Source organism: Macaca nemestrina, chromosome 16 (assembly GCF_043159975.1).
Source record: "Macaca nemestrina isolate mMacNem1 chromosome 16, mMacNem.hap1, whole genome shotgun sequence".
NCBI classification, from domain to species: Eukaryota; Metazoa; Chordata; class Mammalia; order Primates; family Cercopithecidae; genus Macaca; species Macaca nemestrina.
In genome coordinates, this window is record NC_092140.1 from 97954327 (window position 1) to 97980968 (window position 26642).

A 26642-nucleotide genomic window follows, 5' to 3' on the forward strand; every position below is an offset into this window, starting at 1 on the left:
GTTGACCAGGCTCTTGTGCTGAACCATGAGGATTCGTAATATTCATATAAGACACATTAGAAAGACTGGGAATATTTTGCCTGGTAGGGAAGTCAGAGAAATGACTTAGTGATTATTTGAAAGTTATGAGCTTTATTATAATCCACAGTAGTAACCACCATTTTCTATTTCTCCCTTTTTGCTGAAAACAGATGAGAGAAAATGACTGCAAATGGCAAGAAAAAGAGCTTAGGTTCCACACAGGGAAGTCTTCTTGGTCATAATGTTATCAAACAATGGAACGGACTTGGTCCCATCTCTCCTATGTGAGGACCTTGTGGAAAGGAAACTGGACATCTCCCTTCACTGAATGCCTTCTAGGGACTTACTCTATCTCTGAAGGATGTGGGGCCTCAGGAACAGAGTTAAGAGTTGAAAGGAAGAGGCTCCAGAAACAAGTCCCTTACTTTGTCTCTTTTAGGGTCAGTTCACTGGAGATTCCATGCCTCACATGCACACATAGGAAAAGGCATTTCCTTCCTGAAAAAGACTTAAATTCACCCTATTGCTTTGGCAAACAAACCACTGTCTTCTCTTCATTGTAGGCAAATCACTTGGAAGAGGGGCTTTTGGAAAAGTGGTTCAAGCATCAGCATTTGGCATTAAGAAATCACCTACATGCCGGACTGTGGCTGTGAAAATGCTGAAAGGTATGTATGCTGTAGTTTGGCTTTCAACTGACGCATCACCATTTTGCATTTCCTAAATGTTGGTACAAGTTAGATATAGCCTGGGAACAGACACAAGCTTTTCCTGCCCCGGCCACATAATTTTTTTCTACTGCTAGAGGCCTCTATGCTCATGAGTTTTACATTAGGCCAGCACGAGCTCAGAATAAACCTTGTAAATGGAACAATCCAGCACAGTCCACAGGAAAATGATCTCTGTCACCTCAAAGGTCTTTCTCTTCTCACATCACAGACTGTAGACAACAAGGGACTTAAGCCCATTGTAACTGCAGGTTCAAATTTTGGCATGATCCACTGTGATGCTGTAATGGAAACTTAGCAGCACATCCTAAATCCCAATGGCTTTGCTTGGGCTTGACCTGACTATAAAGTAAAACTATAAAGCTAGAACAATTGAGTTGACCAGAACTCTAAACTATTTTATACTAACAACCTCAGCCATAAAACATTTCCTCTTTAGCAATTTGAAAAACTGAATTATCTTTCTAGTGTTGAAACATACTACTACTCTGTGAAGCACTGGGAGGTAGAACCAAGTCACACAGTGACTTATGCCCAACACCAAAGACAGATTGAAAATGAAAATCAGTGAAAATTGTGTGAACCAAATGTCTCAAAGACTCACAGGTCCTTTACAGTGTAGAAACTACTTCATTTCCTCATCTGTAATGGAATTTTATGATGCTTCAATTCAACAGAACTGAAAACTCAAAAAGCAGCTTTTAACTTTCCAAAGTCTCCAGGATATTGCTGGGAGATTTTGAAGCCCAGCAAGCTGTGAGTCCAACTACACAGGTACCTAGTACAGGCTCCAGGAGAAAGGGCTGTTTGCGTAGAGAGACTTCAAAGTTCTTAATCTTCTAGCAATAACTCCATTATTTCAAAAGGCCCATGTAAATATATTTTCAACTTCAAAAGGCTGTACTCCTCAAGAAAAAACTAATAAAACTCTGCAAAGGACCTGCCAGTTCTACTCTGAAAGTAGTATGGGAAGGAGTTTGGCATCCACAAGTGAGAACTTTTGTTTGGAGTAGACTTCCCAGACGATGGCAGGTATTTCTGTCAAAATAGAGGCATGCTAGCACCCTCCCCTCAAGAACCCCAGATTCTGAAGAGAAGAGGCATCAACTAGAAAGCACCAGACTAGATGCTTTTCATATTAGGCTGAACCATATGAAACGGCCATTTTTCTTATGTCCTTTCAACAGCTTTGTGAGGTAGACATTATTATCCTGTTTGCAGATGAGGAAACATGGCCAAGAAAGGTTAAAGAGCCTCTGCAAGGCCACACAGCTGCTCAGTGTAAGTCAGGATTCGTGTGCGAAAGTCTTCCAGCTTTGAATGCAGTGCTCTTTCCTCCACACCAGTCTGCCACAAAAGAGGGGCTGCAGAGGTCTGGCCTCCTGGAATTGGCCCACTGCTCCAAAACCCTGAAAATGATCCTGGCCTGGTTTATGGAGGCAATCCAGTATCCAACCTAGAGATAGGTGGAAACTAAATCTGGAAGCAACTGTTTCCTCAGCTAGTCCCATTTCCCTTCTTGCTGCCACAAATTGTCCTCTAGGAGAGGCAGCTCTGATGGCCACACTAGTCTGTTGGGGATCCAAGATAACTCCTGTGGCCCTGCCTATAAATACAGCAAGCTGAACCAGAGCCTGGTTTTTTTCCTTCAAAGAGGAAAGGGTTATAGGGAGACGAATGAGTTTGAAAGAAGATTCTAACTTGAGATTTTTTTTTTTTTCCCTAAGAGACAGGGTTTTACTCTGTCACCCAGGTTAGAGTACAGTAGCATGATCATAGTTCACTGCAGTCTCTGCTTCTCAGGCTCAAGCAGTCCTCCCACCTCAGCCTCTCAAGTAGCTGGGACTACAGGCTCACACCATCACACCTAGCTAATTAAAAAAAAACTTTTTTGTAGAGATAGTCTCACCATCCTACCCAGGCTGGTCTCAAACTCCTGGGCTCAAGCAATCTTCCTGTCTCAGCCTCCCAAAGTTCTGGGATTACAGACGTGAGCCACTGTAGCTCAGCTTTTTTTTAAAGGCTCAGAGAATCTCTTCTATGTAATACAGAGTGCATGTGTCGTGTCTTCATAAATGCCTATTTCTTTTTTTTTTTTTAGCCATCAGCATTGATTATAAAAGACTGCCAAATCACCCACTCTATAAAATTCCTTAAAAAAAAATTCATTCAGCTTTCTTGCTTAAATTAATTGGCCTTGTGTTTCTTGGAGATATAAAAAAGGCATGGCCCGGCACGGTGGTTTATGCCTGTAACCCCAGCACTTTGGGAGGCCGAGGTGGGCGGATCACGAGGTCAGGCATTCAAGACCAGCCCATGGCAAAATCCCATCTCTACTAAAAAAACAGAAATTAGCCGGGCGTGGTGGTGGGTGCCTGTAGTCCCAGCTACTTGAGAGGCTGAGGCAGGAGAATCACTTGAACCCAGGGGTTGGAGGTTGCAATAAGCCGAGATCATGCCACTGCACTCCAGCCTGGGTGACGGAGCGAGACTCCGTCTCAAAAAAAAGAAAAAAACAAAAAAAGCATAAAGTGAAACAAAGGCCATGAGTCAAAAGCTCTTTCAAAGTGTCCTTGAGCAAAAATATTAATCTTTTTAGGCCTTACACTCATGTCTGAAATAAGAAGAGTAATTGTGTTTATTTATTCCAAAATATTCGTTGAGCATCTACTGTAAACCAGCCCTAACCCCATGCGCAGGCTTTGGAGTTTATCTGGTTATTATTAAAAATGATTTGTGCTTATGAAATACCATGTTGGTATCTACCACAATGTTAAATGCACATACCTCTAACCCACTTCCAGGACACTGTCCTACAGAAACACTTACGTGTGTGCACAGAGATTACACAAAGACTATCACAGTATTAATTGTAATAGCAAAAAGACTACAGACACTCTAAATGTCAGGGACACCATTAATCAATTAAAAAGAATGGGCCCACAGTGGCCACCATTAACGTGATTAACATGCTGAGCACGGTGTGTCACACCTGTAATCCCAGCACTTTGAGAGGCCAGGGCGGGTGAATCACCTGAAGTCAGGAGCATGGTGAAACCCTGTCTCTACTAAAAATACAAAAATTAGCCAGGCATTGTGGCATACACCTGTAATCCCAGCTACTCGGGAGGCTGAGGCATGAGAATCACTTGAACCCAGGAGGAGGAGGTTGCAGGGAGCTGAAATCACACCACTGCACTCCAGCCTGGGTGACAGAGTGAGACTCTGTCTCAAAAAAATAAAAATAAAAAATAGAAATAAATAAAAAGAATAGAAAAAGTCTCTGATTTATTAAAAGGAAGGAAACAAATTTTTTAAAATAGACTATATATGTATATGATCTCATATATATATATAGGACCTCTGATTGAATATACATATTTATAAATGCATAGAAAAAGGTCTGAACACCAAACTATTAACAGTGGCTGCTTCTAAGAAGGCAAGTGGGTTGGAGTGGCTTTCACTTTTTATCTAGATCATTTTACTTCGTATCTTTTTATTCCAACTTATATTGTTGAAATATTTTACAGCAAGATTATTTGATTTTTATATTTCTAAAAATAATTTAAAATGTTTAAATGCCTTGCAAATTAACTAATAAGAACAAACAGAACAAACTCAATTTAGGCTTTAGCCTCTGCTAATTCTTGGACTGATAATGCTTATCTCTGAGATTGAAGTCGAAGTCAGATGCTATGGATCCTCACAACCCAAGATAACCCTGTGAACTCCAGAGAGGAAAGGGTTATAGGGAGAAAAGAACACATTACAAAGATGTTTACAAAAGTAGCCCTTCTGCCCTGGCAGGCCCCTTGTGCTCCTTCTCTGTGACTCTCCAAAGGGAGAAGGTGAGAAGAAAGGACGTGGAAGTGTACTCCCTGCCTGGTGGGTTCTTGCTGCACCTGGTTCCGACAGAGGGAAGCCTTTGGAAGGCACTTTCACGAGGTGCTCAGTTCTGAGTCAGCGCATTGCTGAACAGAACTAGGTCCACCAAGAGGAAATGTCCAGTGACTAACCCCACTACTGTGCTGGGCCTAACTGTAATCAAAAGGATGTTGGCTCAGGAGGGTGGGAGTAATGAAAACAGTCTGGAGACTTGGCCTTTCTGCAGAATGTGGGGAAGTTAGTGAAGCAACCGGCTGAGCACTGACAAACAAGGAGGGCAAGAATGCCGCCTCCGGCGGAAGGAGCCCCATTGTCCTGTCGCCCTGACTCTTCCTTGCTTCTCACACAGAGGGGGCCACGGCCAGCGAGTACAAAGCTCTGATGACTGAGCTCAAAATCTTGACCCACATTGGCCACCATCTGAACGTGGTTAACCTGCTGGGAGCCTGCACCAAGCAAGGAGGTAATGGAGAAGGGGAGGGCCGGCTCCATCTCCCCCTGCACAGGCTGGGAGAACAGTTCTCTGCCTTAAAGCTCCTTCTCCCTGGCACTGTGCTTCCTCGCCTCCGGGAAAATGGCCTCCCTCATAGCTCCAGAAGAAACAACTTGTGCATCTACAGAAGGGTGCTCCCATAAATCCCTTCCCTGTGCAGCTAATTTAAAGATTCTGAAGAGGACTCCCTTTTAGATCTCCTTCCACAGGCTCTAGGCCAAGCAGAGGGCACTTTTCTCTCAGGATGGGTTTGAAGAAGTGTGGTCAGAGCCAAGGTAAAAGGTGGAAGGTTGCATATTCCTTGAAGCTTCACCTAAAGGAATGAATGAATCACTACTGGTAGGGTCCCAGGAGGAGGTGATGTGGGGGCCCTTCCCTCCAGATCCACCATGCAGATAGACCTTACCCAAGGGAGCAGGGACAGAGCCGTGCTTTATGATTAACAGCTCCAGCATGTTGTCGCAGATCTTTCTTTCCGTATGGCAGGGTTAGAGCTTGAGAGTAGATGTGTGATCACTGTTTGCGCCAGCAAGGTGCAAAGGAGCTGTGCATGCCGATGTTTTCTCCAGCTCTCAAAAGAGGTAGCAGGGATGAAGGGTAGCTGGGGAAGACCTATCTGCCAGGGGCAGAGGTGGTTAGAGAGGCGCTAACGGCCGGGGAGGCCAGAAAGAGTCGGAGGGACCTGGCCAGGGCTCCGCCTGCTTCTCCGTCATTCTCGGTAACATTTTCTCCAGTTCTTTGTCGTGGCAACCTCATTCTGTTCGCCTCAACTGCATCTGTAAAACTGACCAGGGATAATGAGACAGCCTACCCTCATGCGCGGCCGTCAGCTCCCTGCAGCCGGGCGCCAGTATGGAAGCAGCTCTGAGGAGAGCGGCCGGACCCCAGGCAGGTGTCGAGCTCTGCGGCAACCGCCGCCATAGAGGGGAGATAAAAAACTCTGGAAGCAACTTCCCGTTCGGGAACCTAGGGGGAAGATGAGATGCTATCAGGATTTCTAGCGTGTCCTCATAGTAAGAGAAAACCACTCCACCAGGACCAGCCCAACTTCTGCATAACACAAAAAAGAACTAGCGGCTTTTGGGCTCCCGGCATCCCCTGGGCGGCGGCGGGTGAAGCAGCGCCAGGGTCACTCCCCTTTGACCCGGAAGTGGTCCTTGCTTTGTGGGTTGCGTGCCCAGCCCAAGCACGCAGTGGAAACGCAGAGCAGGAGAGAGGAGGCCTTCAGAGCACCACATGGGCGCCACAGTGCAGCTGGACTTCCTTTCCAACCCTCTTGCTTCCTTCAGACCGGGGTCGGGTTGACAAACCAAGGTCAGCCTGTGAGCTTAAAATGGTTTGACCTTTTTCAATAGTTGGGGGAAAAAAATAAAAAATGAAAATAATATTTCATGACATGAAATTGTATGAAATTCAAATTTCTGTGTTCACAGTTTTCTTGGAGCACAGTTATACTTGTTTGGTTGTTTCCAAGCTACAAAGGCAGAACTGAGTAGTAGCTCCTTGGTCTGCAAAGCCTGAAATGTTTACTAGCTGGACCTTTACAAGAAGAGTTTGCCGACTCCTGCTTTAGATACTCTGGCAAGCCCCAAGGCAAATTGCGCAGACACTGCTGGGGAGAGACGGCCAGGTAGCCATCTCTGCCCTGGGAGGGAGGGAAGAGCTGCTTAATAGTCCCAGGACTGGTGTGACAGTAACCAGAAGCCCCTCTACTTGCAAGGGTCTGGTTAAGAGGCAGAGAGGCTGGCTTTTGCCTCTCCCCTCCTCAAAGGTATTTCTGTCCTCCTTCTTCTAATCCTTTCTCTCTAAAGCTTCTGCACTGCCCCCCACCTCCATTTTTTTTTTTTTTTTTTTTTTTCTGTTTCAATTGTGTTCTTTAAACGCCACCTTAGGTTAAACTGAAAAAGTCACTGTATTCTTGGGCCTCTCATCCTTAAATCGCATCCCTCGGCCCCACTAATACAAAGGCTGGTTGATTTGAGGTTTCTCAGGCAGGCTGAAGGCTGGCAAATGGCTGACTGGCTTGGTGTGGCTGAGCATGAGCATGTGCTGTTTTGGCTGCAGGGCCTCTGATGGTGATTGTTGAATACTGCAAATATGGAAATCTATCCAACTACCTCAAGAGCAAACGTGACTTATTTTTTCTCAACAAGGTAAGGATTTTAAAAGTTGGAGTTTTTTAAAGATAGCAATGAGTTTTCATTTAGTCTGTAGCAACATAAAGCAAGAGAAACCTGTATTGTTCTGTTAATGATTAAGCTTAAAACTCAATCTCTGCTGCTTCTCCTTTTTTCATGTTTTTTCCCCCTGATAATCTGTTACACTCTAGTGTGGATAGCACAGAGAATCATTTGATCCCTTTGTGTGTATGCAGCCATAATTTGAGAGTAAATCTACTAGCCACCTATCTAAATATCTATCAATAACTTTCTGTCTTTGTCTTCCTATGTATGTGTGTATGTGTATATACATGCAGACATATACAAGTCACTTATTTCTTTAAGGAAAATAATAGTTAATATAATTGTCTCCATTTATTAGGTTAGATTTTGACTAAGGCTAAATCAACTGAGTGACTTGTACAATCAGCAGTAGACCAATGATGGGGCTAGGGACAGAAAGCATTATCTTTCCTTTCTACTGCCCTTTCTCCCACTTCCTGACACCCTCACTACCCATGTCATCCCTACATATACTCTGAACCAGCCTTATCCCTAAATAAAAGCTGTGTAGTAAAAGGAACATGTGGACCCAAGACCTAAGGGCAAACAAGGTTTAAAAGACATTATTGGACCGGCCCGGTGGCTCATGCCTGTAATCCCAGAACTTTGGAGGCCGAGTCGGGTGGATCTTGTGAGGTCAGGAGTTCGAAACCAGCCTGGCCAACATGGTGAAAATCCGTCTCTATTAAAAATACAAAAATTAGCCAGGCGTAGTGGCCTGCGCCTGTAATCCCAGCTACTAGGGAGGCTAAGGCAGGAGAATCGCTTGAGCCTGGGAGGCAGAGGTTGCAGTGAGCCGAGATCATGCCACTGCACTCTAGCCTGAGCAACAGAGTGAGACTCCATCTCAAAAAAAAAAAAAAGAGATTATTGAATGGAGGAGAAATAATTTACTAAAACTTTGCCAGTGTGACGTATGGCACCAATACTGTGTCCTTCTCTGAGCTGAAGAAGTCCAAGGGACAGTGATTCAACATTATTAACTAGTAATCAGCAACACTGGTGATGAATCCATGTAATGTGGTGGTTAAGCACTGAGACTCTGGAGTCAGACTTCCTGGATTCAAATCCTGTCTCTACCTCTCATGAAATCTGGGAACGCAGATTACTCAACCTGTCTGTTTCAGTTCCCTCATTTATTAAATGAAGCTTATAATAGAATCCAGCTGATGGGATTATCGGGAGAATGAAAATCTCTCAGTTAAACATTCAATAAATGTTAATCATCACCGTCACCACCACTGTCATTATCATCATCAACATCATTGACCTACTAAGATAGAAAAATTGGGTGAGTCCAACTTCGTGCCACTGATCTACATGGTGGATAAAATGTCTGAAATCCAAGAATGATGTCCATCTTTATAATGTGGGCAAGAATCTTCACACACAAATAAGAACCACTGGACAGCTGGCCAATTCTCTCATCCCTCAAACTTTGATCTAATCAAAGACAGAGGTGTTCTACCAGACAGGCAATATATGCAAGAACATCATTTTCCCCAGGTTTAAGTCAGGTCCTCTAATAATTAGAACTCTTTTTTTTTTTTTTTTTTTTTTTTTTTTTTTTTTTTGAGACAGAGCCTCTCTCTGTCACCAGGCTGGAGTGCAGTGTGCGATCTCAGCTCAGTACAACCTCCGTTTCCCGGGTTCAAGTGATCCTCCTCCCTCTACCCTCCCGAGTAGCTGGGATTACAGGAGCCCACCACAGTGCCCAGCTAATTTTTGAATATTTTGGTAGAGACAGAGTTTCACCATGTTGGCCAAGCTGGTCAAACTTCTGACCTCAGGTGATCCACCTACCTCAGCCTCGCAAAATGCTGGAATTACAAGTGTGAGCCACCGTGCCCGGCCTAATAATTAGAATCTTGAAGTTGAAAGGGATCTTTGTGATCAGTTGTTTCATACTCGCAGGCTGTAGATATGCTCAGAGAAGTCAAGTGATTGGCTTAAGGATTCACACCTACCATGAGGTGAAGTCAGAAGGAGAAAGAACTCAGCTGTCTTGACTCCTCCTCCACTGCCTTTTCTGTGCACCACACTAAATAAGGTGAAAAAAGTATAAGAAAAAGTGGAAAGTGGTGCCTTGGGCTGAGGGCAGTACAAATTCCCCTTAGTCCTGAAATTTTGGACTGACTTCAGGAAGAGCTAAGCCAGCAGAATACCCTAGGGACCTGGGCAGGATGGAACGTTTGGGTTTGTGCGTCCTTTGTTTTGAAGAGTTTGCTTCCTTCTCTGGCTATATTTAATGATTTGCCTCCCTGTGCAACTTGGTGGAGCTTAGTGTTTTTGTGGAAAATCCATGGCTGTCTTTCATATTTGGAAGATAAAGGTAAAGGAAAGACAAAACCAAAAGGCTAAATTGCAAATGGAATACTTCATTTTCCAAATAAATTAACTGGGATCCTTAAATATGGTTTGTAATAAATTCACTATATTCTGCCAGAGTCCCAAGAGTTCAGTAAATTATGTTTATTTAACAAAAGTGGTACTGATAAGCAGAGCTGAATATACCATTGATGGGGAGTCAGGAAGGGAGTGAGGGAGCCTGAGTTTTGGCCCTTGGGGACGTGCCTAGGCTGTGACTTCTGGGTGCCTTGGGAACGAAGGCTGCCCAGGGAGAGTTTTCACACGCAAAGCCCTGAGTGAGCATGTGGAGCATTTTTCTCCCCACACTATTGCCAGCGCTTTGTCTGATGCCTTCTGTCCCACAAAAGATCTTGTGAAAAATAAAATTCCAGTCCCCAAATGAACAGAATCCAATATAACTGCATTGTGGAAACACAATAACAAATAGTGAAAGTCTTTACCTGCCCTCAGGTGGGCTACCTGCGATGGCAGTGGGTATTTACTCTGATGCCTGCCTCCCTCTGCAACCCCGGAAGGTCTCTTTTCAGGGACTGGGAACCTTGGTGCCCTTTTGGCTTTTAGGCTAGGTTAGGGCTGTCCCTCCGGAAGCTTTCTCCCTGTGCTCTGCTTGCTCCCACTGTGCCCTCTAGTGGAGGGATCGCTCTTGCTTTGTGACATTTCTAGAAAAGCCCAGGAAGGATGGGGGAGGCGGGTTAATCCTAGCACTGCCATACCATGCAAATAGATCAAGGGACACCACTGAACCCCAGTCCCTCTCTGCCTCTGCCTCTGCCTCAGTATTGCTGTCTAGCAGAATCTAAGCTAGGAACATGGTCTAATTATAAAGCCACTGAAAGTGCTAGGTTTTTAGAGTGTCATAGTTACTAGATGAATTACAAAAGGCAATAAAAATCTTTTCTGGTTTCCCATGAACACCCAGAACCGACAACTCCTTTCCTATGAATCATAAAATAATAGCATAATAGAGCTTTTCAGAAGAGGATAATGAAACTCAGAAAAGTAAGGTGACTTGCCCAGGATCACATGATTAATGGAAGAGCCAGATGAACCGGGGCTTGAATGCGCAGTCCAGGGTGAAAGGCCATTACTACCCTTGTTAGAATCAACTCGTATCTTTGTTTTGAATGGAAGAGAAAAAAAGCAATGTCCATGTTCCCTCCTTCCCCAAGGAAACCTGGGAAATTGGTAACTATAGCCTTCTCTTATGACTCCTCCTAGGGGTTACAGAGTGAAGCACCAAGCACACTGGGGATCCTTTCCTCTCAGTGATGTCATCCTTCACAAGATGGCGTGTGGCATGGAAGAGTGGTTAAGGGCACAGACGTGGGCACCGACCAATCCTGGGTTTAAGCTTTTTTTTGAGCTGGAGTTTTGCTCTCATGGCCAGGCTGGAGTGCAATGGCGTGATTTCGGCTCACTGCAGCCTCCACCTCCTGGGTGCAAGCAATTCTCCTGCCTCAGCCTCCTGAGTATCTGGGATTACAGGCATGCACCACCATGCGCAGCTAATTTTGTATTTTTAGTAGAGACAGGATTTCTCCATATTGGTCAGGCTGGTCTCAAACTCCCGTCCTCAGGTGGTCTGCCTGGCTCGGCCTCCCAAAGTGCTGGGATTACAGGCATGAGCCACTGCACCCGGCCAGCTTTGCTCTTTATTAGCTGCATGTGAATTTGATTACTTTACTTCTCTGAACCTGTTTTGGAAACATTAAACAAGAAATGTACCTAAAGCTTTTAATATACCGGCTCACACAGAGCAAGCATTCAGTAAATACCCACCACTATTAATTTTTTTTTATCTGATCTAAGATGCTGTCTAGAAGCCCAGGCAAGAGCACAACAGACTCTGCAACCCCAGAGGTAGTCAGGCTCCTGGACACTGTAGGGCCTCTGCGCTAGTTCACGATCCATTATGAGAAGTGAAATGCTCTCATTTCTCATCAGGCAATTGCCAGTTGAGGGACTGGTTTCCCACTGCTGTGCTGGAGCTCCTTTTTACCTGGGTCCTTTTTGGTCTCTTCAAAGGATGCAGCATTACACATGGAGCCTAAGAAAGAAAAAATGGAGCCAGGCCTGGAACAAGGCAAGAAACCAAGACTAGATAGTGTCACCAGCAGCGAGAGCTTTGCGAGCTCCGGGTTTCAGGAAGATAAAAGTCTGAGTGATGTTGAGGAAGAGGAGGGTAGGTATTAATTCCTTCCTGTCCTACGCGCTGAGATATTTTTACAACATACTGTGCATCTCTGAAATTTTTTTCTTATTTATCACTCTAATAAACATCCGTGGGAGACTCGAATGGTAATGTCCTGAGGAGATAAGATTTGAATTAAGATATTTACAGAGTTACTAATTTTGACAGGGAACTGTACCGTTTTCTCCCCTCAGGCATTTTCATCCTAATGGATCATCCCCCTGCCCCCATGCTTGGATAAAATGGGCTGGAGGCCTGGAAAAAATCTCTGGTGTTCATGTTGAAACTCAAATACTCTTAAAAATGAACTCTGGTCTACTTGTTGGTTTGTTTTATGTTTTGCTAACATTGTTCCAATAAACTGGGATTTGATGGGATAACAAGAGCCATTACAAACAGTTACGGTTCTAATGCTTTCCAGATTCTGATGGTTTCTACAAGGAGCCCATCACTATGGAAGATCTGATTTCTTACAGTTTTCAAGTGGCCAGAGGCATGGAGTTCCTGTCTTCCAGAAAGGTCAGTCTTGCTGTTCACTGTTTTTCCTTCTTTGCCAGGGTTGGACGCACACCTTTGCTATAAATTCATTTTTCCTAGTATTTGCTGATACCTGTGTTCTTATTTTTTTTTATTTTTTATTTTTTTTTTTTTTGAGACTGAGTCTGGCTCTGTCGCCCAGGCTGGAGTGCAGTGGCCGGATCTCAGCTCACTGCAAGCTCCGCCTCCCGGGTTTACGCCATTCTCCTGCCTCAGCCTCCGGAGTAGCTGGGACCACAGGCGCCCGCCACCTCGCCCGGCTAGTTTTTTTTTTTTTTTTGTATTTTTTAGTAGAGACGGGGTTTCACCGTGTCAGCCAGGATGGTCTCGATCTCCTGACCTTGTGATCCGCCCGTCTCAGCCTCCCAAAGTGCTGGGATTACAGGCTTGAGCCACCGTGCCCGGCTTACCTGTGTTCTTAAATGTAGAACAAACACCACTGCAAGTACCTTAATTTGCCCTGATATGAGGAGTTTTGAGAATGAGGAGTCGTGGATACCGGTGGATAGAACTTAATTCTGGGGAAAACTCACAGGTGTCAGACTAGACGAATCTGGTATCTGCTCTCCACAGTGCCCTCTGGCGTATTTTCAAATCTGGCCCAAATCGCAATACATGACTTCATAGGAGAGCAACTGTTAATATAGCCATGTGGGGCCCTCCCACAAAACTGCAGCTGAAGAAAGATCTCATCTTGGCAGCTCAGGATAAAAGGCTGTGGGGCAAGTTTGCCCACTGGTAAATCTGAGATAACCAGCTTAACTGATCAAATAGTAGCCCAGGAGATTCAGAACATGTCTTGACTTTGGGGCTTGGGGACCTGTATTTGTAGAGAGGCTCTTCATGTCTATGGTAGCAGTGTGCACTGAGAGGTGCTCCCTTCACAGCATGGGAAATGGATTACCAAATTAAGATTAATGATGCAGAGGTGTAGGAAATTAGTTGGTTAGGTTAAGAAAATGCATTGATTATGCAGCTGTTTTATTATAGTGCATTCATCGGGACCTGGCAGCGAGAAACATTCTTTTATCTGAGAACAATGTGGTGAAGATTTGTGATTTTGGCCTCGCCCGGGATATTTATAAGAACCCCGATTATGTGAGAAAAGGAGATGTAAGTCAGTTTGATGCTTATTTGACTCATTTATGTCCTATTACTTTTAAACAACAGACTTGGTAAATATTTACACTTCCTCAGCTGTAGTCCCTGAAAACCATCATTGGCTTTCTGTGAAGACAAGCAGTCCAGAGGAGCGGCATCCCAGAGAGCCCTTGTGTAAGGCTCAGAAAGGCCACTGTCTCCTGGTTCTGCTCTCCCCTAATGCCTGGCCTGCCACCTGTCCTTTGGGCAGTGCTTCGTGAGACTTGCTAACCTGAGAAGTGTTTGGTGGGGCCTGGGTGAGACCTTAGCATTACCTTCCTTTGAATCCTGGGGAAATTCCTTGTACCACTGAAAAGAACAGCCTGGACTCTTTCCCTCAAATAAACCCGGGTGATTGATTCAGCAGGTGTATCTGTCTCAGGAAAGGGCGGGGAAGACTGTCAGCAGTAGCTGACTATGAAGGAGACTGTTTACTTCCCATGGCCTTCCATGCCTAGCATCTCTCTGCTGGCTCGCACTGGCTTCTCTTCCCTGCTTGTTTTCAGACATAGTGTTATTTTTCACTTTTGTAGGTGACATCCCATGTCCTCCCTTCTCCAGCCTATATACCCTGAGGGTTAAGCTTGTGTCTGGGCACCACTGAGTTACAGTAGTGGTTCTCAACTTAATTGAACATACATATCGCCTAGAAGGCGTGTTATGCTACGGTGTGCTGGCCTAACAAGCCTTCCACCCCCCAGAGTTTCTGAGTCAGTGAGTCTTGGGTGGAGCCTGAGAATTTGCGTTTCTAACCAGTTACTACACCAAGGGTGTCCAATCCTTTGGCTTTCCTGGGCCACATTGGAAGAAGAATTATCTTGGGCCACACATAAAATACACTAACAATAGCTGATGGGCTAAAAAAAAAAAAAAAAAAATTGCAACACATCTCATAATGTTTTAAGAGTTTACGAATTTGTGTCAGGCTGCATTCAAAGCTGTCCCAGGCCACATGTGGCCTGCGGTCCAGGAATTGGACATGCTTGTTCTAGAAGGTGCTGACATAGCAGGTCCTAGGACCATACTTTGAGAGCCACTGCACCACAATCTGTTTGTATAGAAGCAAAACATACGACTTCGCATTGACCCTTTGTAAAAATAAAAGAAAATAAAGGAAAACAAACTTTCCTTGGGGCCCTGGTCTGGAGAGATGGCATCAACCTTCATGTTAGTCCACCCCTCCTTTCTGTTCATCTGTATCTGAGTCAGCCTCCCTGCCCCTCCCACTTCCTTTCTCCTTGTCTCTCCTTTATCCCATACCTCCCATCAGTCCCCATCATCTAAAGTGGTGAGGCCTAACTCACTGGGATTCCTGCTATCTGAAAAAGAGGAAGATTTGTCTACATGCTTGAAAACCAACTGTATATTCTCTTTCAACACTGACTTCTTTCCTTCTTCTCTTCTTTCTGATGCTTTTGCATACTCTCCCTATTCAGTGACTTTTGAAATCTTGTCTTTTTGCATAGGAATGCTTTTAAAATCCTCCTTCTTGGGAAAAATTTTTAGAAATCACCACCATTTTTCAGGATATCTTCAAATTCAGATCACTTTTCCTTTTCCAAGCCCTGAGTGTCCCTGTGGAGTGCAAGCTTTCTTTGTGGGGGAGGATTTCTCACAGAGCCATGCAGTTAAGGACATGCCGAACACATCAGAGGGGCTTACTGAACATGTACTGCCTTCACTGGACTCAGTATAGCACTCTAGCTCCCTCTTTTAGTGTAACACTGCATACTGTGGTGAAACCAGAACTGCTCTAGGAAATGATTTATGGGCCATATGCTATCTGGGAGGTGACCCCATGGGCACTTGGGTTGAATGTGCTTTGTTTTCATGCCCTTCTGTTCAAGGCCCCTTTGCCCTCTTCCAGACTCGACTTCCTCTGAAATGGATGGCTCCTGAATCTATCTTTGACAAAATCTACAGCACCAAGAGCGACGTGTGGTCTTACGGAGTATTGCTGTGGGAAATCTTCTCCTTAGGTAAATTTGGGAGAAGGAAGAGATCAAACAGCCCAGAAATAAATGTCTGCATCTTCTGCTGAATGTCCTTTGGCTAGATAGCCTTTAGATTAGCTCCTACTGTAACAAAAACTCTTAGGGTGCCATGGGTCCATGTAGACTCTCAGATGAGTAATGGCATATGCTTGTCTGCTCTCTACTGTAAAAGGGCTTTATACGATCATGAGCAAGGTCAGATGGGTATAAAGTCTGAAGTCGGGTTTATCTTTTTCTGTACTTTTTCCGATTCTGTCCTTTTCCAATTCCTCAACACGCACACCTCTAACGCCCTTACCCGTTCCCTCCCCGCATCTCCCACCACCTCAAAATTTCTTCCTAGGAAAGGCCATAATAAGCCCAGCTAACCCAGTGAGGAAAGTGCTGTTAGAAACAGGAGACCTTTCCAGTGCCTCTGATATTAACACATGATATGGCTCTGGACACCGGATTATACAGGATGAGCAGTAAAGAACACTGGTTGTATTTATTCTGCTTGCAAAAACATCCAATGTGGACGGCTAGAAGCCCTGTTCAAAGCACACAGATGCGTGCAGAGCCCACATCTGCTTGCAGACACACAGTGATGATCTGAGGCCTCCAAAACTCAAGTTCTAGCCAAGAGTCTTCTGGGCTTTGCCAAAAATTTGCCTTTCACAGCAAATAAAAGTCACCCAGTAACATCCCTGGTTTCCTGTAATGTGTGAAAATCATTCCCCTGCTTTCGATGACAGGCACCTGTTGCTTCCAGTCTTTGAAAGCAGCTTGGCGGCTGCAGTGGCCCCACAATGACACAGTGCCAGCACTGCACGTCTCCCAGCTGCTTCCTACCAGCAGTAATCACTAGAAAGTGCAGACAAACAAATGCTGAGGTAGATGAGGCTCAAGGGCTAGAACAAGAGTGCATTAGAAGGCCTTGCCACCCCCAGCCCTGGCAAGAATCCCCCTAAAAGGAAAGGTTGTAGGGGAATCCTGGGCAGTAAAACCGGCAGAAGGCAAAGCCTAGGCCTCTTAGGTCTCTGGCGCTCTTAGGTCTGCAGACTCCTGACCACGGGCAGCCCCCACCCCACTCCACTCCATTCAGCCCAGCCCTGGAGCCCAAAGCCCCCCTTCCCTCAGGCCTGTCACAGCTCCTAGAGCCCTGGTACTGTAGGAAGTTTGCAAGAGAGTGAATTAAAGTCATTCCCACTCAAGTGTGAATGATTCCCATGTAGCCTATCCCAAATCTATTGGTGTTTTAAAAAGAAGCCTAAGCCAAGTGCCGTGATGGTGAGGACCTGGAGTCCCAGCTGCCCTGGAGGCTGAGGCAGGAGACTTGCTTGAGCCCAGGAGTTCGAAGCTGCAGTGAGCTGAGATCATGCCACCACACTCCAGCCTGGTGACAGAGGGAGACCCATCTCTTAAAAAAAAAAGAAAACTAGCTAACCCAAAGGATGAGTCTCTAATGATGGGACTTCTTTAGAGTTACTTGTGGGGAGAAGACCAGGACCCTTCAGACGACACCTCTTCCTCTGACCACACAGGCAGGAGTAGCCATAGGAATGGCCTGTGGGCACCAGCCCCACACGATGTGACCACCCAACCAAGCGGGTGTCCTTAGCAAGGACTCGCTGAGCTTCTCTGTGTGTTGTACTGTCCATTGAGATCTGTTGTAATCACTGGGAATTTATTACTAAAACATCACTTTAAAGGGAGGAAAGAAACACTGAATTGTCCCCTCTTGGTCTTTTGTACCCTGAAGCCATAATAGGCCCTGTGTTTTCCACATTGTCTCCCACAGGCGGGTCTCCATACCCAGGAGTACAAATGGATGAGGACTTTTGCAGTCGCCTGAGGGAAGGCATGAGGATGAGAGCTCCTGAGTACTCTACTCCTGAAATGTGAGCCCTTGGTGCCCTCCGATCCCCATCTGACAGCTCGCTTTTCACCAGGGCATCCCTGAGAGGGGATGTTTCGTGGATTCTTAGAGTCCCAGTCTTGGAAGATGCCAAGGTTCTTCTTTCCTTTAGAGATGCTCCCCTCAGCCCGTCAGGCCCAGATATTTTGGGAGCATTTTCTTACAGTGGGGCACATGGCCCTTGACCCATCCCTGCCTATTTCCTCTCCTGACCACTGACGTGACTTTTCAAGGGCTCTAGCTGGGAACTGAAGTTAGAAATTTAGTTTCTAGGTATGAATCCAGGCAAAACAAACAGGTCACCCAGGAACTGAATGCAAGACCTTGGCCTCACTCACAGAGTGGGAGCCAAACAGGCCTAGCAGCCCTAGGGATGGAGAGCCAGACCTTGATCTTGTGACCATTCCTATATCTGCACGGAATGCCCATGAAGGGGTTGATGTGGTCTGCAGAAGAGGTCTTGGAGAGGAAAAGGGGAACTTCCTGACATCATGATTATGCTTCACAGAAGGCTTTGTGGGCAATACAAGTTCCTTAGAATCCTTTAGGAGGAATAGGGGCCGGGCGTGGTGGCTCACATCTGTAATCCCAGCACTTTGGGAGGCAGAGGCGGGCGGATCACTTGAGGTCAGGAGGTCAAGACTAGCCTGGCCAACATGGTGAAACCCCGTCTCTACTAAAACTACAAAAGTTAGCCGGGCCTGGTGGCAACTACTTGCGAGGCTGAGGCATGAAAATCACTTAAGCCCAGGAAGCAGAGATTGCAGTGAGCCAAGATCACGCCACTGCACTCCAGCCTGGGTGACGACAGAGTAAGACTGTGTCTCAAAAAAAAAAGAATCCTTTAGGAATAGGCCCAGCAGCTGTCTGGAGCTGCCTGGTCACATGGCTTTTCGGGGTGTCCCTGTGAGGCTTTCTCCACTGTGCAAATTGCACTTGCTTGCCTCTCTTGGACACTCTTTTTTTCCTGGGGATTTGTGGATGTTTTGCACTTTGAGGCCTGAGCAGGAATGTGATGACACTTGCACTTTTGTGGAGCTGCTGACAAGGACTTGGGCCTCCCTGAGGCGGCACCACCTTTCCTGAACTGGCAGGGGCCCTCCCATTCCACCCACACAATGGGGTCCTGTCAGAAGCACTGGCTGGCCTTTGAGAAGGAGTCAGGGAATGCAGGAAGTGTGGGCTTAGCCAAAGGGCAAAGTCGCTGTCTCTCCTTCATCATCTGGGGTAAGGGTAGGTCAGGCCCAGAATGGGGAACTGGAGAGGTGGACGGAAGACTCAGGCCCAACAGCAGGGCTGGGTAGCTCTGCCCAAGCATAGGGAAGCGGGAGGGGACCTGTTCTTGTCACTGGTGCATGGTGTCCTCATCAGAAAAGTACAGGGAGCTGAGGCAAGGCCTGTTTCTGAGAGCTGGGGATAGAGCTGGATGATTAACTTTATGATTTTCTAATGTTTTCCCACATAGAGTCTCATTTGAAGTTCCCAGAGACCTTGAGGGGTGGTCAGGGCAGCTATTATAATCTGAATTTAGCAAGTAATGAAACAGAGATGCCAAGACCTGAAGCAATGTGCTGTCTGTCAGCTGAGAAGCAGAGGAGACATTTAGAACCCAAGCCTCTGGACTGATGTCCCTAGACCACAGGGGCTGTTGAATTAGGAACAGACCCCACAGTCCTCAGAAGAAATGCTTCTCTGATATGGCCACTCATGCTTTGAATTAAATATGTCCTTCCAATCTTCACATAGTCTGAAAATCTCAAGAGTAGGCTCTCAATTACTACTAATAATTGTTATTATTAAATAACAAGATTTTTACATCAAAATAAATGCAAAACAGTATGAAATTAATTTTTATTTTTACTTCCGTATAAATTCTAAATAGTATGAAATTAGTTTAGTTGGGTTTTTTTGTTTGTTTGTTTTTTTGAGATAGTGTCTCGCTCTGCTGTCCAGGCTGGAGTGCAGTGACGTGATCGCAGCTCACTGCAACCTCCACCTCCTGAGTTCAAGTCATGCTTCTTCCTCAGCCTCCTGAGTTGCTGGGACTATAGGCATGTCCCACCATGCCTGGCTAATTTTTGTATTTTTTTGTAGAGATGGGGTTTCTCCATGTTGGCCAGGCTGGTCTCAAACTCCTGAGCTCAAGTGATCCACTGGCCTTGGCCTCCCAAAGTGTTGGGATTACAGGAGTGAGCCTCCATGCCTGGCCTGAAACTAGTTTTTATTATAACAGTATTGAATAATACTGATTAAATAGTTACTTGGTTCTTATAAGTGCCACTATTTTAAGCATTAATTTATTTAATGCTCATAACAGTTCTATAAAGCAGGACTACCATGATTTCCATTTCACAGATGAGAAAACAGGCACCGCACATGTAAGTGATTTGCTCAAGGCTGCACTGGTAATAACTTAAGCGAATTCAGCCTGAGTCCAGAGACCACAGCACCATCCCACACCCCTGCAGAGTGCGCTTCCCGTTCATACCCAGGCTGTGGTCGGAAATAACTCAGAGGTACAAAGTCACATCAGCTTTGGACCAAAAATTGCCTTGGACTTGCTCAAACCTTCAAGTCTTTACATAAACCTCACTCAGGTAGCTCCCTTGCCTCGAGCGACCTAGAGAGAGTGGTATGGTTCCTTAATTCTGAGGAGGGAGAGATTTTAGACATTTTAAAAAGTAAGAAGCTCTGGTGAAATACTTCTTCAGAAGGCCAGACTTCAAACCTTCAGACATTTTCTCAAGCATGTGAAAGCTGATGGAGTAATATCCTTCTTGTTTGTTCTAACAGTAGGAAGGGCTGGGTGAGGACCAAGTGCAGCTTCTCAGAACTGGGATTCTGTGATCTGAACTTGGCGTAAAGCGGTGTGTATTTGGGAACTTGGGTGATAGCTTGGAAAGAAAACTTCCTGGAGGCCCCTCGTCCCCAGCTTGGATGCAAACTAATGTCTCTTAACTTTACTAAACCTATTTACTTAGTGGCACAAAATCTTGTAACATTGAGTTGTTGGTTCCTTGCCCAGATACTGTTGAATCAGATGTCCTTCAATAAGGGAATAAGCAATGAATTTTTTGATTTTGTTTTTTCTTTTCCTTTGGTGTTTGCTGAGATGATTCACATTGGATTTTAGGCAAGAAGAGTGGAAACTAAAAATCGGAATCCAAGAGTCAAAAGTAAAAAACAGCAAGTGGTTATAGATGGTTCCATTTACAAGTGTCAGCAGGGAAATCAGGGAGTGTCCTGCTCAGGATGGTGCCTCTCCCAGACAGCAGCTTGATCCTGTGGGGAGACGATGGTGCGGGAGGAGATGAGCCCACAGCCTCTACCTGAAGGCCTCTCTTTGGAACCCAGCCTCAACCTCACAGACTCAAGTGATCCTCCCGCCTCAGCCTCCTGTACTACAGGGACTACAGGCGTGCATCACCATGCTTGACTAACTCTTCTATTTTTTGTGGAGATAAAGTCTCGCTATGTTGTCCAGGATGATCTTGAACTCCTGACTTCAAACAATTGTCCCACCATGGCCTCCCAAAGCATTGGGATTATAGATGTTAGCCACCACACCTGGATTCTTTTTTTTTTTTTTTCTTTTTCTTACCTTCCTGTAGTCTTACTGCGTTTGGCAGCCACCTCATATACTTTGAAACAAAATAGGAATATACTTAAGAGATATCTAGAGCCATTGGCGCCCCCTAAAGGCATACCTCTAAGAAGTGTCCGAGGGAGGATATGAACTGGGGTTTCTCCCAGCGCAAGCACAGCTGTACTGTCTGCCGTACAGCTCAAGAATTCACAGAAGGAGCAGAGTCATCTCTTCCCGGAGACGAATCTGACTTCTTTTAGCAGATATTTATTGCTCTGGGGTAGGCGAGAGGTGTGGAATGAGGCCCTGCCCACACAGTGCTTACAGCCTGATGGGTGGGAATCAAATTCGGGGCCCATTCAGATTTGAGTGTGACTCAGAGTCCTTTTTTCATCCAGACCATCTTCTGAGAGAAGAGGTAACGTATAATAAACATCCCTTGAAGAGCGCAAGGTTCAAGGAGAATCAGTTCTTAATGCAGTGCGTGTATGGACCTCTGGCCTGTGCTTTTCAGAGAGGGCGGTAGGTGCAGACCTCGAGTCCATGCAGACATGCCCAAGAGAGGAGCCTGATGCCGTTACATCTAAAATGTAAAGAAGAGGCTGGGCGCGGTGGCTCATGCCTGTAATCCCAGAACTTTGGGAGGCCGAGGCTGGTGAATAGTTGAGGCCAGGAGTTTGAGACCAGCCTGGCAAACACGATAAAACCCCATCTCTACTAAAAACACAAAAATTAAACCAGGCGTGGTGGTGGGCGCCTGTGATCCCAGCTACTCAGGAGGCTAAGGCAGGAGGATCACTTGAACCTGGGAGGCGGAGGTTGCAGTAAGCTGAGATCATGCCACTGCACTCAAGCCTGGTCGACAGAGCGAGACTCTGCATCAAATAATAATAATAATAATAATAATAATAATAATAATAATAATAAAAAAATGTAAGAGAAGAATTGCAGAGGAATCTGTTGACATTGGAATCCCAGGACAAGATTTGACCTCTGTGCTATTAGGACAAATGTTTCATATCCAGGTACCCAGGCTGTACTGTGTGCCTTGAGTGGTGGGAGGCCAGTTTGTAACAGTGGCTCTGCAGTGCTGGGGGAGAATGATCAGCTACACACAGGAACTTTGCTCACAGCCCCAGAAACTCCACACTGGGCTTCAGCTTCTGGAAGTGACACAGTCATGTACACAGGACCTTCCCCACTGGTCTCCACTGCTTAGTCCATCAAGGGAAGTGTGAGGACTTGCAAATGCCACATGCTTTTTAAGAAGCCAGCTAAACCAACCTTTGTTACAACCCAAGAATGAAATAAGTACTACAAACTATTCGGCCATTGATATTTATGGCTGTATGACCTTTTTTTTTTTTTTTTTTAAACTTAAAGGACATTGTCCTGCTTCTGAAAGTGCAGGGAGGAGTACTCCACTTCACACTGAACTGCAGTGAGCAGTGGGGTTTCCTTTCTGAATAGCTGTGTTTCAGTCACAGAACTCAGACTTTCCACCTGCAGAGGCCACAGGCACAACAAAGAACCTGGGTATCCATGAGCTCTGGAGGGTTGGTTAGTCTGTCTTGGTAGACGTGTTTTCCACTGACAGCAGGACCTGGCCCAGACAGCCTTTTAAGTGCTGGTGCTATAAACCCAAACCTAAAAATGAAACAGGGTCACATAGTATACAGAAAGCTTGGTCTTTATGCGGATGACAGGCCTCCCTTTGCAGTACGTAAGGCAATGCATAGGATGATCACTGCTCTCCAGCTACTTCTGTTGCTGTTTTCCCCACCAGCTATCAGATCATGCTGGACTGCTGGCACAGAGACCCAAAAGAAAGGCCAAGATTTGCAGAACTTGTGGAAAAACTGGGTGATTTGCTTCAAGCAAATGTACAACAGGTAAAACAAAATTTATCTACATCTAAATGCCTTTGAGTGTACATCGGGGGGCATTTTATTTGTTTTTTTAAGCGCTATTAATAGAATAGCTGAGATGAGAAGTTTTAAAAAAGTGTGTGTGTGTATGTGTGTGTGTACAGAATTGTCTTCTCAAAACACAACCAAGATTGTGCGAATGACAAATCAAAGTTGACATAATGGTTCGTAGAAATTGTTGAAGTCAGAATTGATGCAATGACAGCTCTATCTTCGGTATTTTAGGATGGTAAAGACTACATCCCAATCAATGCCATACTGACAGGAAATAGTGGGTTTACATACTCAACTCCTGCCTTGTCTGAGGACTTCTTCAAGGAAGGTATTTCGGCTCCGAAGTTTAATTCAGAAAGCTCTGATGATGTCAGGTAAGATTTCTTTCTCAAACTTTATATCACAGAATTTTCCAACAAAAAAAAAGAAGGAAAAAGAAAGAAGGAAGGAAGGAAGGTGGGAAGGAAGGAAGGAAGGAAAAAGGAAGAAAGAAAGATTGTGTAGTGATCATCACCCATATGCCCATCCCCTAAATTCAACTGTTGTTAACATTTTGCCCTATTTTGTCTATTATACTCTCTATGATTGTGTTTGTTCTGGATTTTTCTTTTTGCTGAATCATTTAAAAGGAGGCTTAAGTCATAATAGCACTTTACTCCTAAATACTTTGGTATACATTTTGGAAGAAGGCTATTATTGCTGGGCACAGTGGCTTGTGCCTGTAATCGCAGCACTTTGGGAGACTGAGGTGGGAGGATCACTCGAGCCTAGGAGTTCAAAATCTGTCTCAGCAACATAGAGAGACCTTGTCTTACTAAAAATAAAAAAATTAGCCGGGTGTGGTGGTGTGCACCTGTAGTCCCAGCTACTCAGGAGGCTGAGGTTGGAGGATCACTTGAGCCTGGGAGATGGAGGCTGCAGTGAGCTATGATTGCGTGACTGCACTCAAAGAAGGACATACTCCTGTGTAAACCACACCAAAATTATCACACCAAATAAATTCCTTAATGCCATCTAATAGTCAAATTTCCATAATTTCACCTGTGTTTACATCTTTTTTTAAAAAGCAGGATCCAGTTAAGAATAACAGATTACATTTTCTTAAGTTTCTTGTCTATCTTATTCTAGAACCTTACCCCATCTTTTCTTTTCCCCATGACATTGAACTTTTTGGTGAAACCTTAGATTAAACAAACAAAGCGAGCTGTGTTTTCATTTGTTTTGCTTTGTTTTGACCTAACAAATGAATCTATCCCGTATTACTGCAGAGGGAACTGGAGAAGGGGCAAGGCAAGGGAACAGATATGTACTGTGGCCACTGCTGGCCCCGGGGCCTGACTTCAGGACTGATAGTTACGCATGCATGAAACCTGGGCAGGGCTGATGGTTACACAGACACGTGCTGGGTCTGGCACGGTGCTAGGCTTTTTCCATCTATCAACTCCTTTTACGCTCAGAGCAGTCTTGGGAAGAACATATCATTCCTGTTACACAAATGGAGATCTTAAGGCTCCCAGGAGGAAGGCTTGCCGAAACTGTGTAGCTAGAAAGTGGCAGAATAGTTTTCTAACCCAGGAGTTCTGACCCTCCCTCCCTGTACCCAATGCAGTCAGGACTCCTTTTAGGGCTTCCAGACCGTGCTATGGGCCTCTAGCATCTCTCTTTGCAGTAGGCACAGCTCTCTGGCTCTGACCTCAGTTCAGCCACCAGGGAAGATACGGGAAGGAGCTGCAGCAGTCAGAAAATACTGCTCACAGCCGGGCGCAGTGGCTCACGCCTGGAATCCCCCAGCACTTTGGGAGGCCGAAACGGTGGATCACCTGAGGTCAGGAGTTCAAGACCAGCCTGGCCAACATGGTGAAACCCCGTCTCTACTAAAAATACAAAAATTAGCTGGGGGCAGTGGCATGCACCTGTAGTCCCAGCTACTTGGGAGGCTGAGGTAGGAGAATCACTTGAACCAGTGCGGCGGAGGATTCAGTGAGCTGAGATCGTGCCACTGCACTCTAGCCTAGGTGACAGAGCAAGACTCTGTCTCCAAAAAAAAAGAAAAGAAAAAAGAAAATACTGCTACCCACCTGTGACAGGACTCAAAGAAACCCAGTGCCACATCCAGACTTGTGGTGATGGATTACAGGTCAGCCTCACTGTTCAGGCCTCACAACCAGCCCAAGAGGCTGAAGCAGATGAGTCATCATTTTGTGAAGTTGGGAAAACTAGTTCAGATTAAATAATTTGGCAAGGTCTGGCTGCGTTAGAGAGAGGGAGGGGAGGGGTGGGTGGCATGTCAGTTATATGTGGACCCTTCTAAGGGGGCTTAGCCTTAGGCCAGTAGGGAGCTTGCCCATGACACTGGGACTGGCAGAGAGTGACAGAGTATGGGACTGAGAAATTCAGTCAGTAGGTGAACTTGCCTTGTGAGTAACCACAGAGTGGATGTCTCCAATAGTCCTTCCTAATAATCATCAACAAAAGTCAGTAGGTAGTTATAGAGACATCATACAACCCTACCTAATTCTCCCAATCTGTAATCACAGAAAACATATACAAGCCTGGCGCTAGCACTCGATTATGCCATTAAATAATATTTAGCCATGTAGCCATGCCAGGTCATTCTGCCGCCTCACATCCTTTTCGGAGTACCTGCTAAAGTCCTATCACTTCCCTGCACATCATTTCTCTCCTGCGCCATTGGGCACTCAGACCAGATGATGCCTCCAGGCTCTCCTAGGCCTGACATTCTCTGATTTCACAACGGACCCGAGCAGGTCCCTCTGGGAGTTTCCTCAACACGACAGAATGTGAATTGACAACCATGGGAGGCAGTGGCAATGCCGCCAAGATTCCCAGGGGTCACAGCGGGGAGATTGGGGCCTCAGGAGTTAGGTGATTCCTGTTGGTGTGTTGGTTCCTCTTAGCTAGGATAGGATGCCTGTGGTCTCCTGACTCATTACAGCTGAATGCCTTTTCCTGTCTTGATAATTCTTTCTGTTTCTTCATTAGATATGTAAATGCTTTCAAGTTCATGAGCCTGGAAAGAATCAAAACCTTTGAAGAACTTTTACCAAATGCCACCTCCATGTTTGATGTAAGTCATGAAGTTAAGGTACCCAGTGCACGCTGGCAGACCCCTTCTTCAGATCCCTTCCAGACACCAATGCCAGTAGTGTGGTAGCTCTTGGTCAGCGAGCATCTGGATTCAGGAGTGGCTGAAATGACAGTGTTGGGAGGACTGACAACTAGACCTAGCTGTGCAGAGCTAATTTGAAAGCAGAGTTCCATGAACTCACTCCAGGACCCAAGTCCCTGCGTGGTAGGAATTTAGACCCTTAGGAAACTCCTTTGTGTATTTCTAAGCTGCTTAGCTGTCAGCGATGCAGCTTTGCTTTCAGAGTAACAGAGGAACTCCCAGCTGTGTGGGTGGTGGCCTTTGTGATGTAACGGAGAGCCTCCTGCAAGCAGCCTTGAGGCGGGGAGGGGTCCACCCAAGCCTTAGGCTCCTTTCTTCTGAGGCTCTGCAGGTTGAACGGCCGTGTTCCTACCCAGCCACACTGAGAGAAGCCAACCAGTATAGCCTGGCAAACAAGAGGCCTCACCTAAAGCCCAGTGATGTGGGGTTGAGGGGCTAAGGGGAGGAGAGGAGGATGGGCAGG

General features: G+C 45.6%; 2 protein-coding genes across 5 annotated transcripts in view; one reads left to right on the plus strand and one right to left on the minus strand.

The window, feature by feature from the left end:
- Nucleotides 1-26642, minus strand: part of LOC105490191 (uncharacterized) — a 293460-nt gene that overhangs the window by 252295 nt on the left and 14523 nt on the right. For 2 of the 4 annotated variants that reach the window (XM_071081510.1, XM_071081508.1), the window contains exon 1: nucleotides 5537-5674. Coding sequence is in view for 1 of the 4 variants with exons in the window: in XM_071081507.1 (XP_070937608.1) it covers nucleotides 5942-5947 (6 nt within the window). In the remaining 3 variants the exon portion in view is untranslated. Of the gene's footprint in view, nucleotides 1-5536; nucleotides 5675-5941; nucleotides 6097-9319; nucleotides 9394-26642 lie in introns of those variants that run through there. The other 2 variants (XM_071081507.1, XM_071081509.1) reach the window with 2 other exon arrangements.
- Nucleotides 1-26642, plus strand: part of LOC105490192 (fms related receptor tyrosine kinase 1) — a 196491-nt gene that overhangs the window by 161987 nt on the left and 7862 nt on the right. Inside the window, exons 18-28 of the mRNA XM_011755594.3 lie at nucleotides 585-689; nucleotides 4987-5100; nucleotides 7195-7283; nucleotides 11748-11904; nucleotides 12335-12432; nucleotides 13441-13563; nucleotides 15458-15569; nucleotides 17365-17464; nucleotides 22854-22959; nucleotides 23221-23363; nucleotides 25993-26077. Of these exons, the coding sequence (XP_011753896.2) occupies nucleotides 585-689; nucleotides 4987-5100; nucleotides 7195-7283; nucleotides 11748-11904; nucleotides 12335-12432; nucleotides 13441-13563; nucleotides 15458-15569; nucleotides 17365-17464; nucleotides 22854-22959; nucleotides 23221-23363; nucleotides 25993-26077 (1232 nt within the window). The remainder of the gene's footprint in view (nucleotides 1-584; nucleotides 690-4986; nucleotides 5101-7194; nucleotides 7284-11747; nucleotides 11905-12334; nucleotides 12433-13440; nucleotides 13564-15457; nucleotides 15570-17364; nucleotides 17465-22853; nucleotides 22960-23220; nucleotides 23364-25992; nucleotides 26078-26642) is intronic.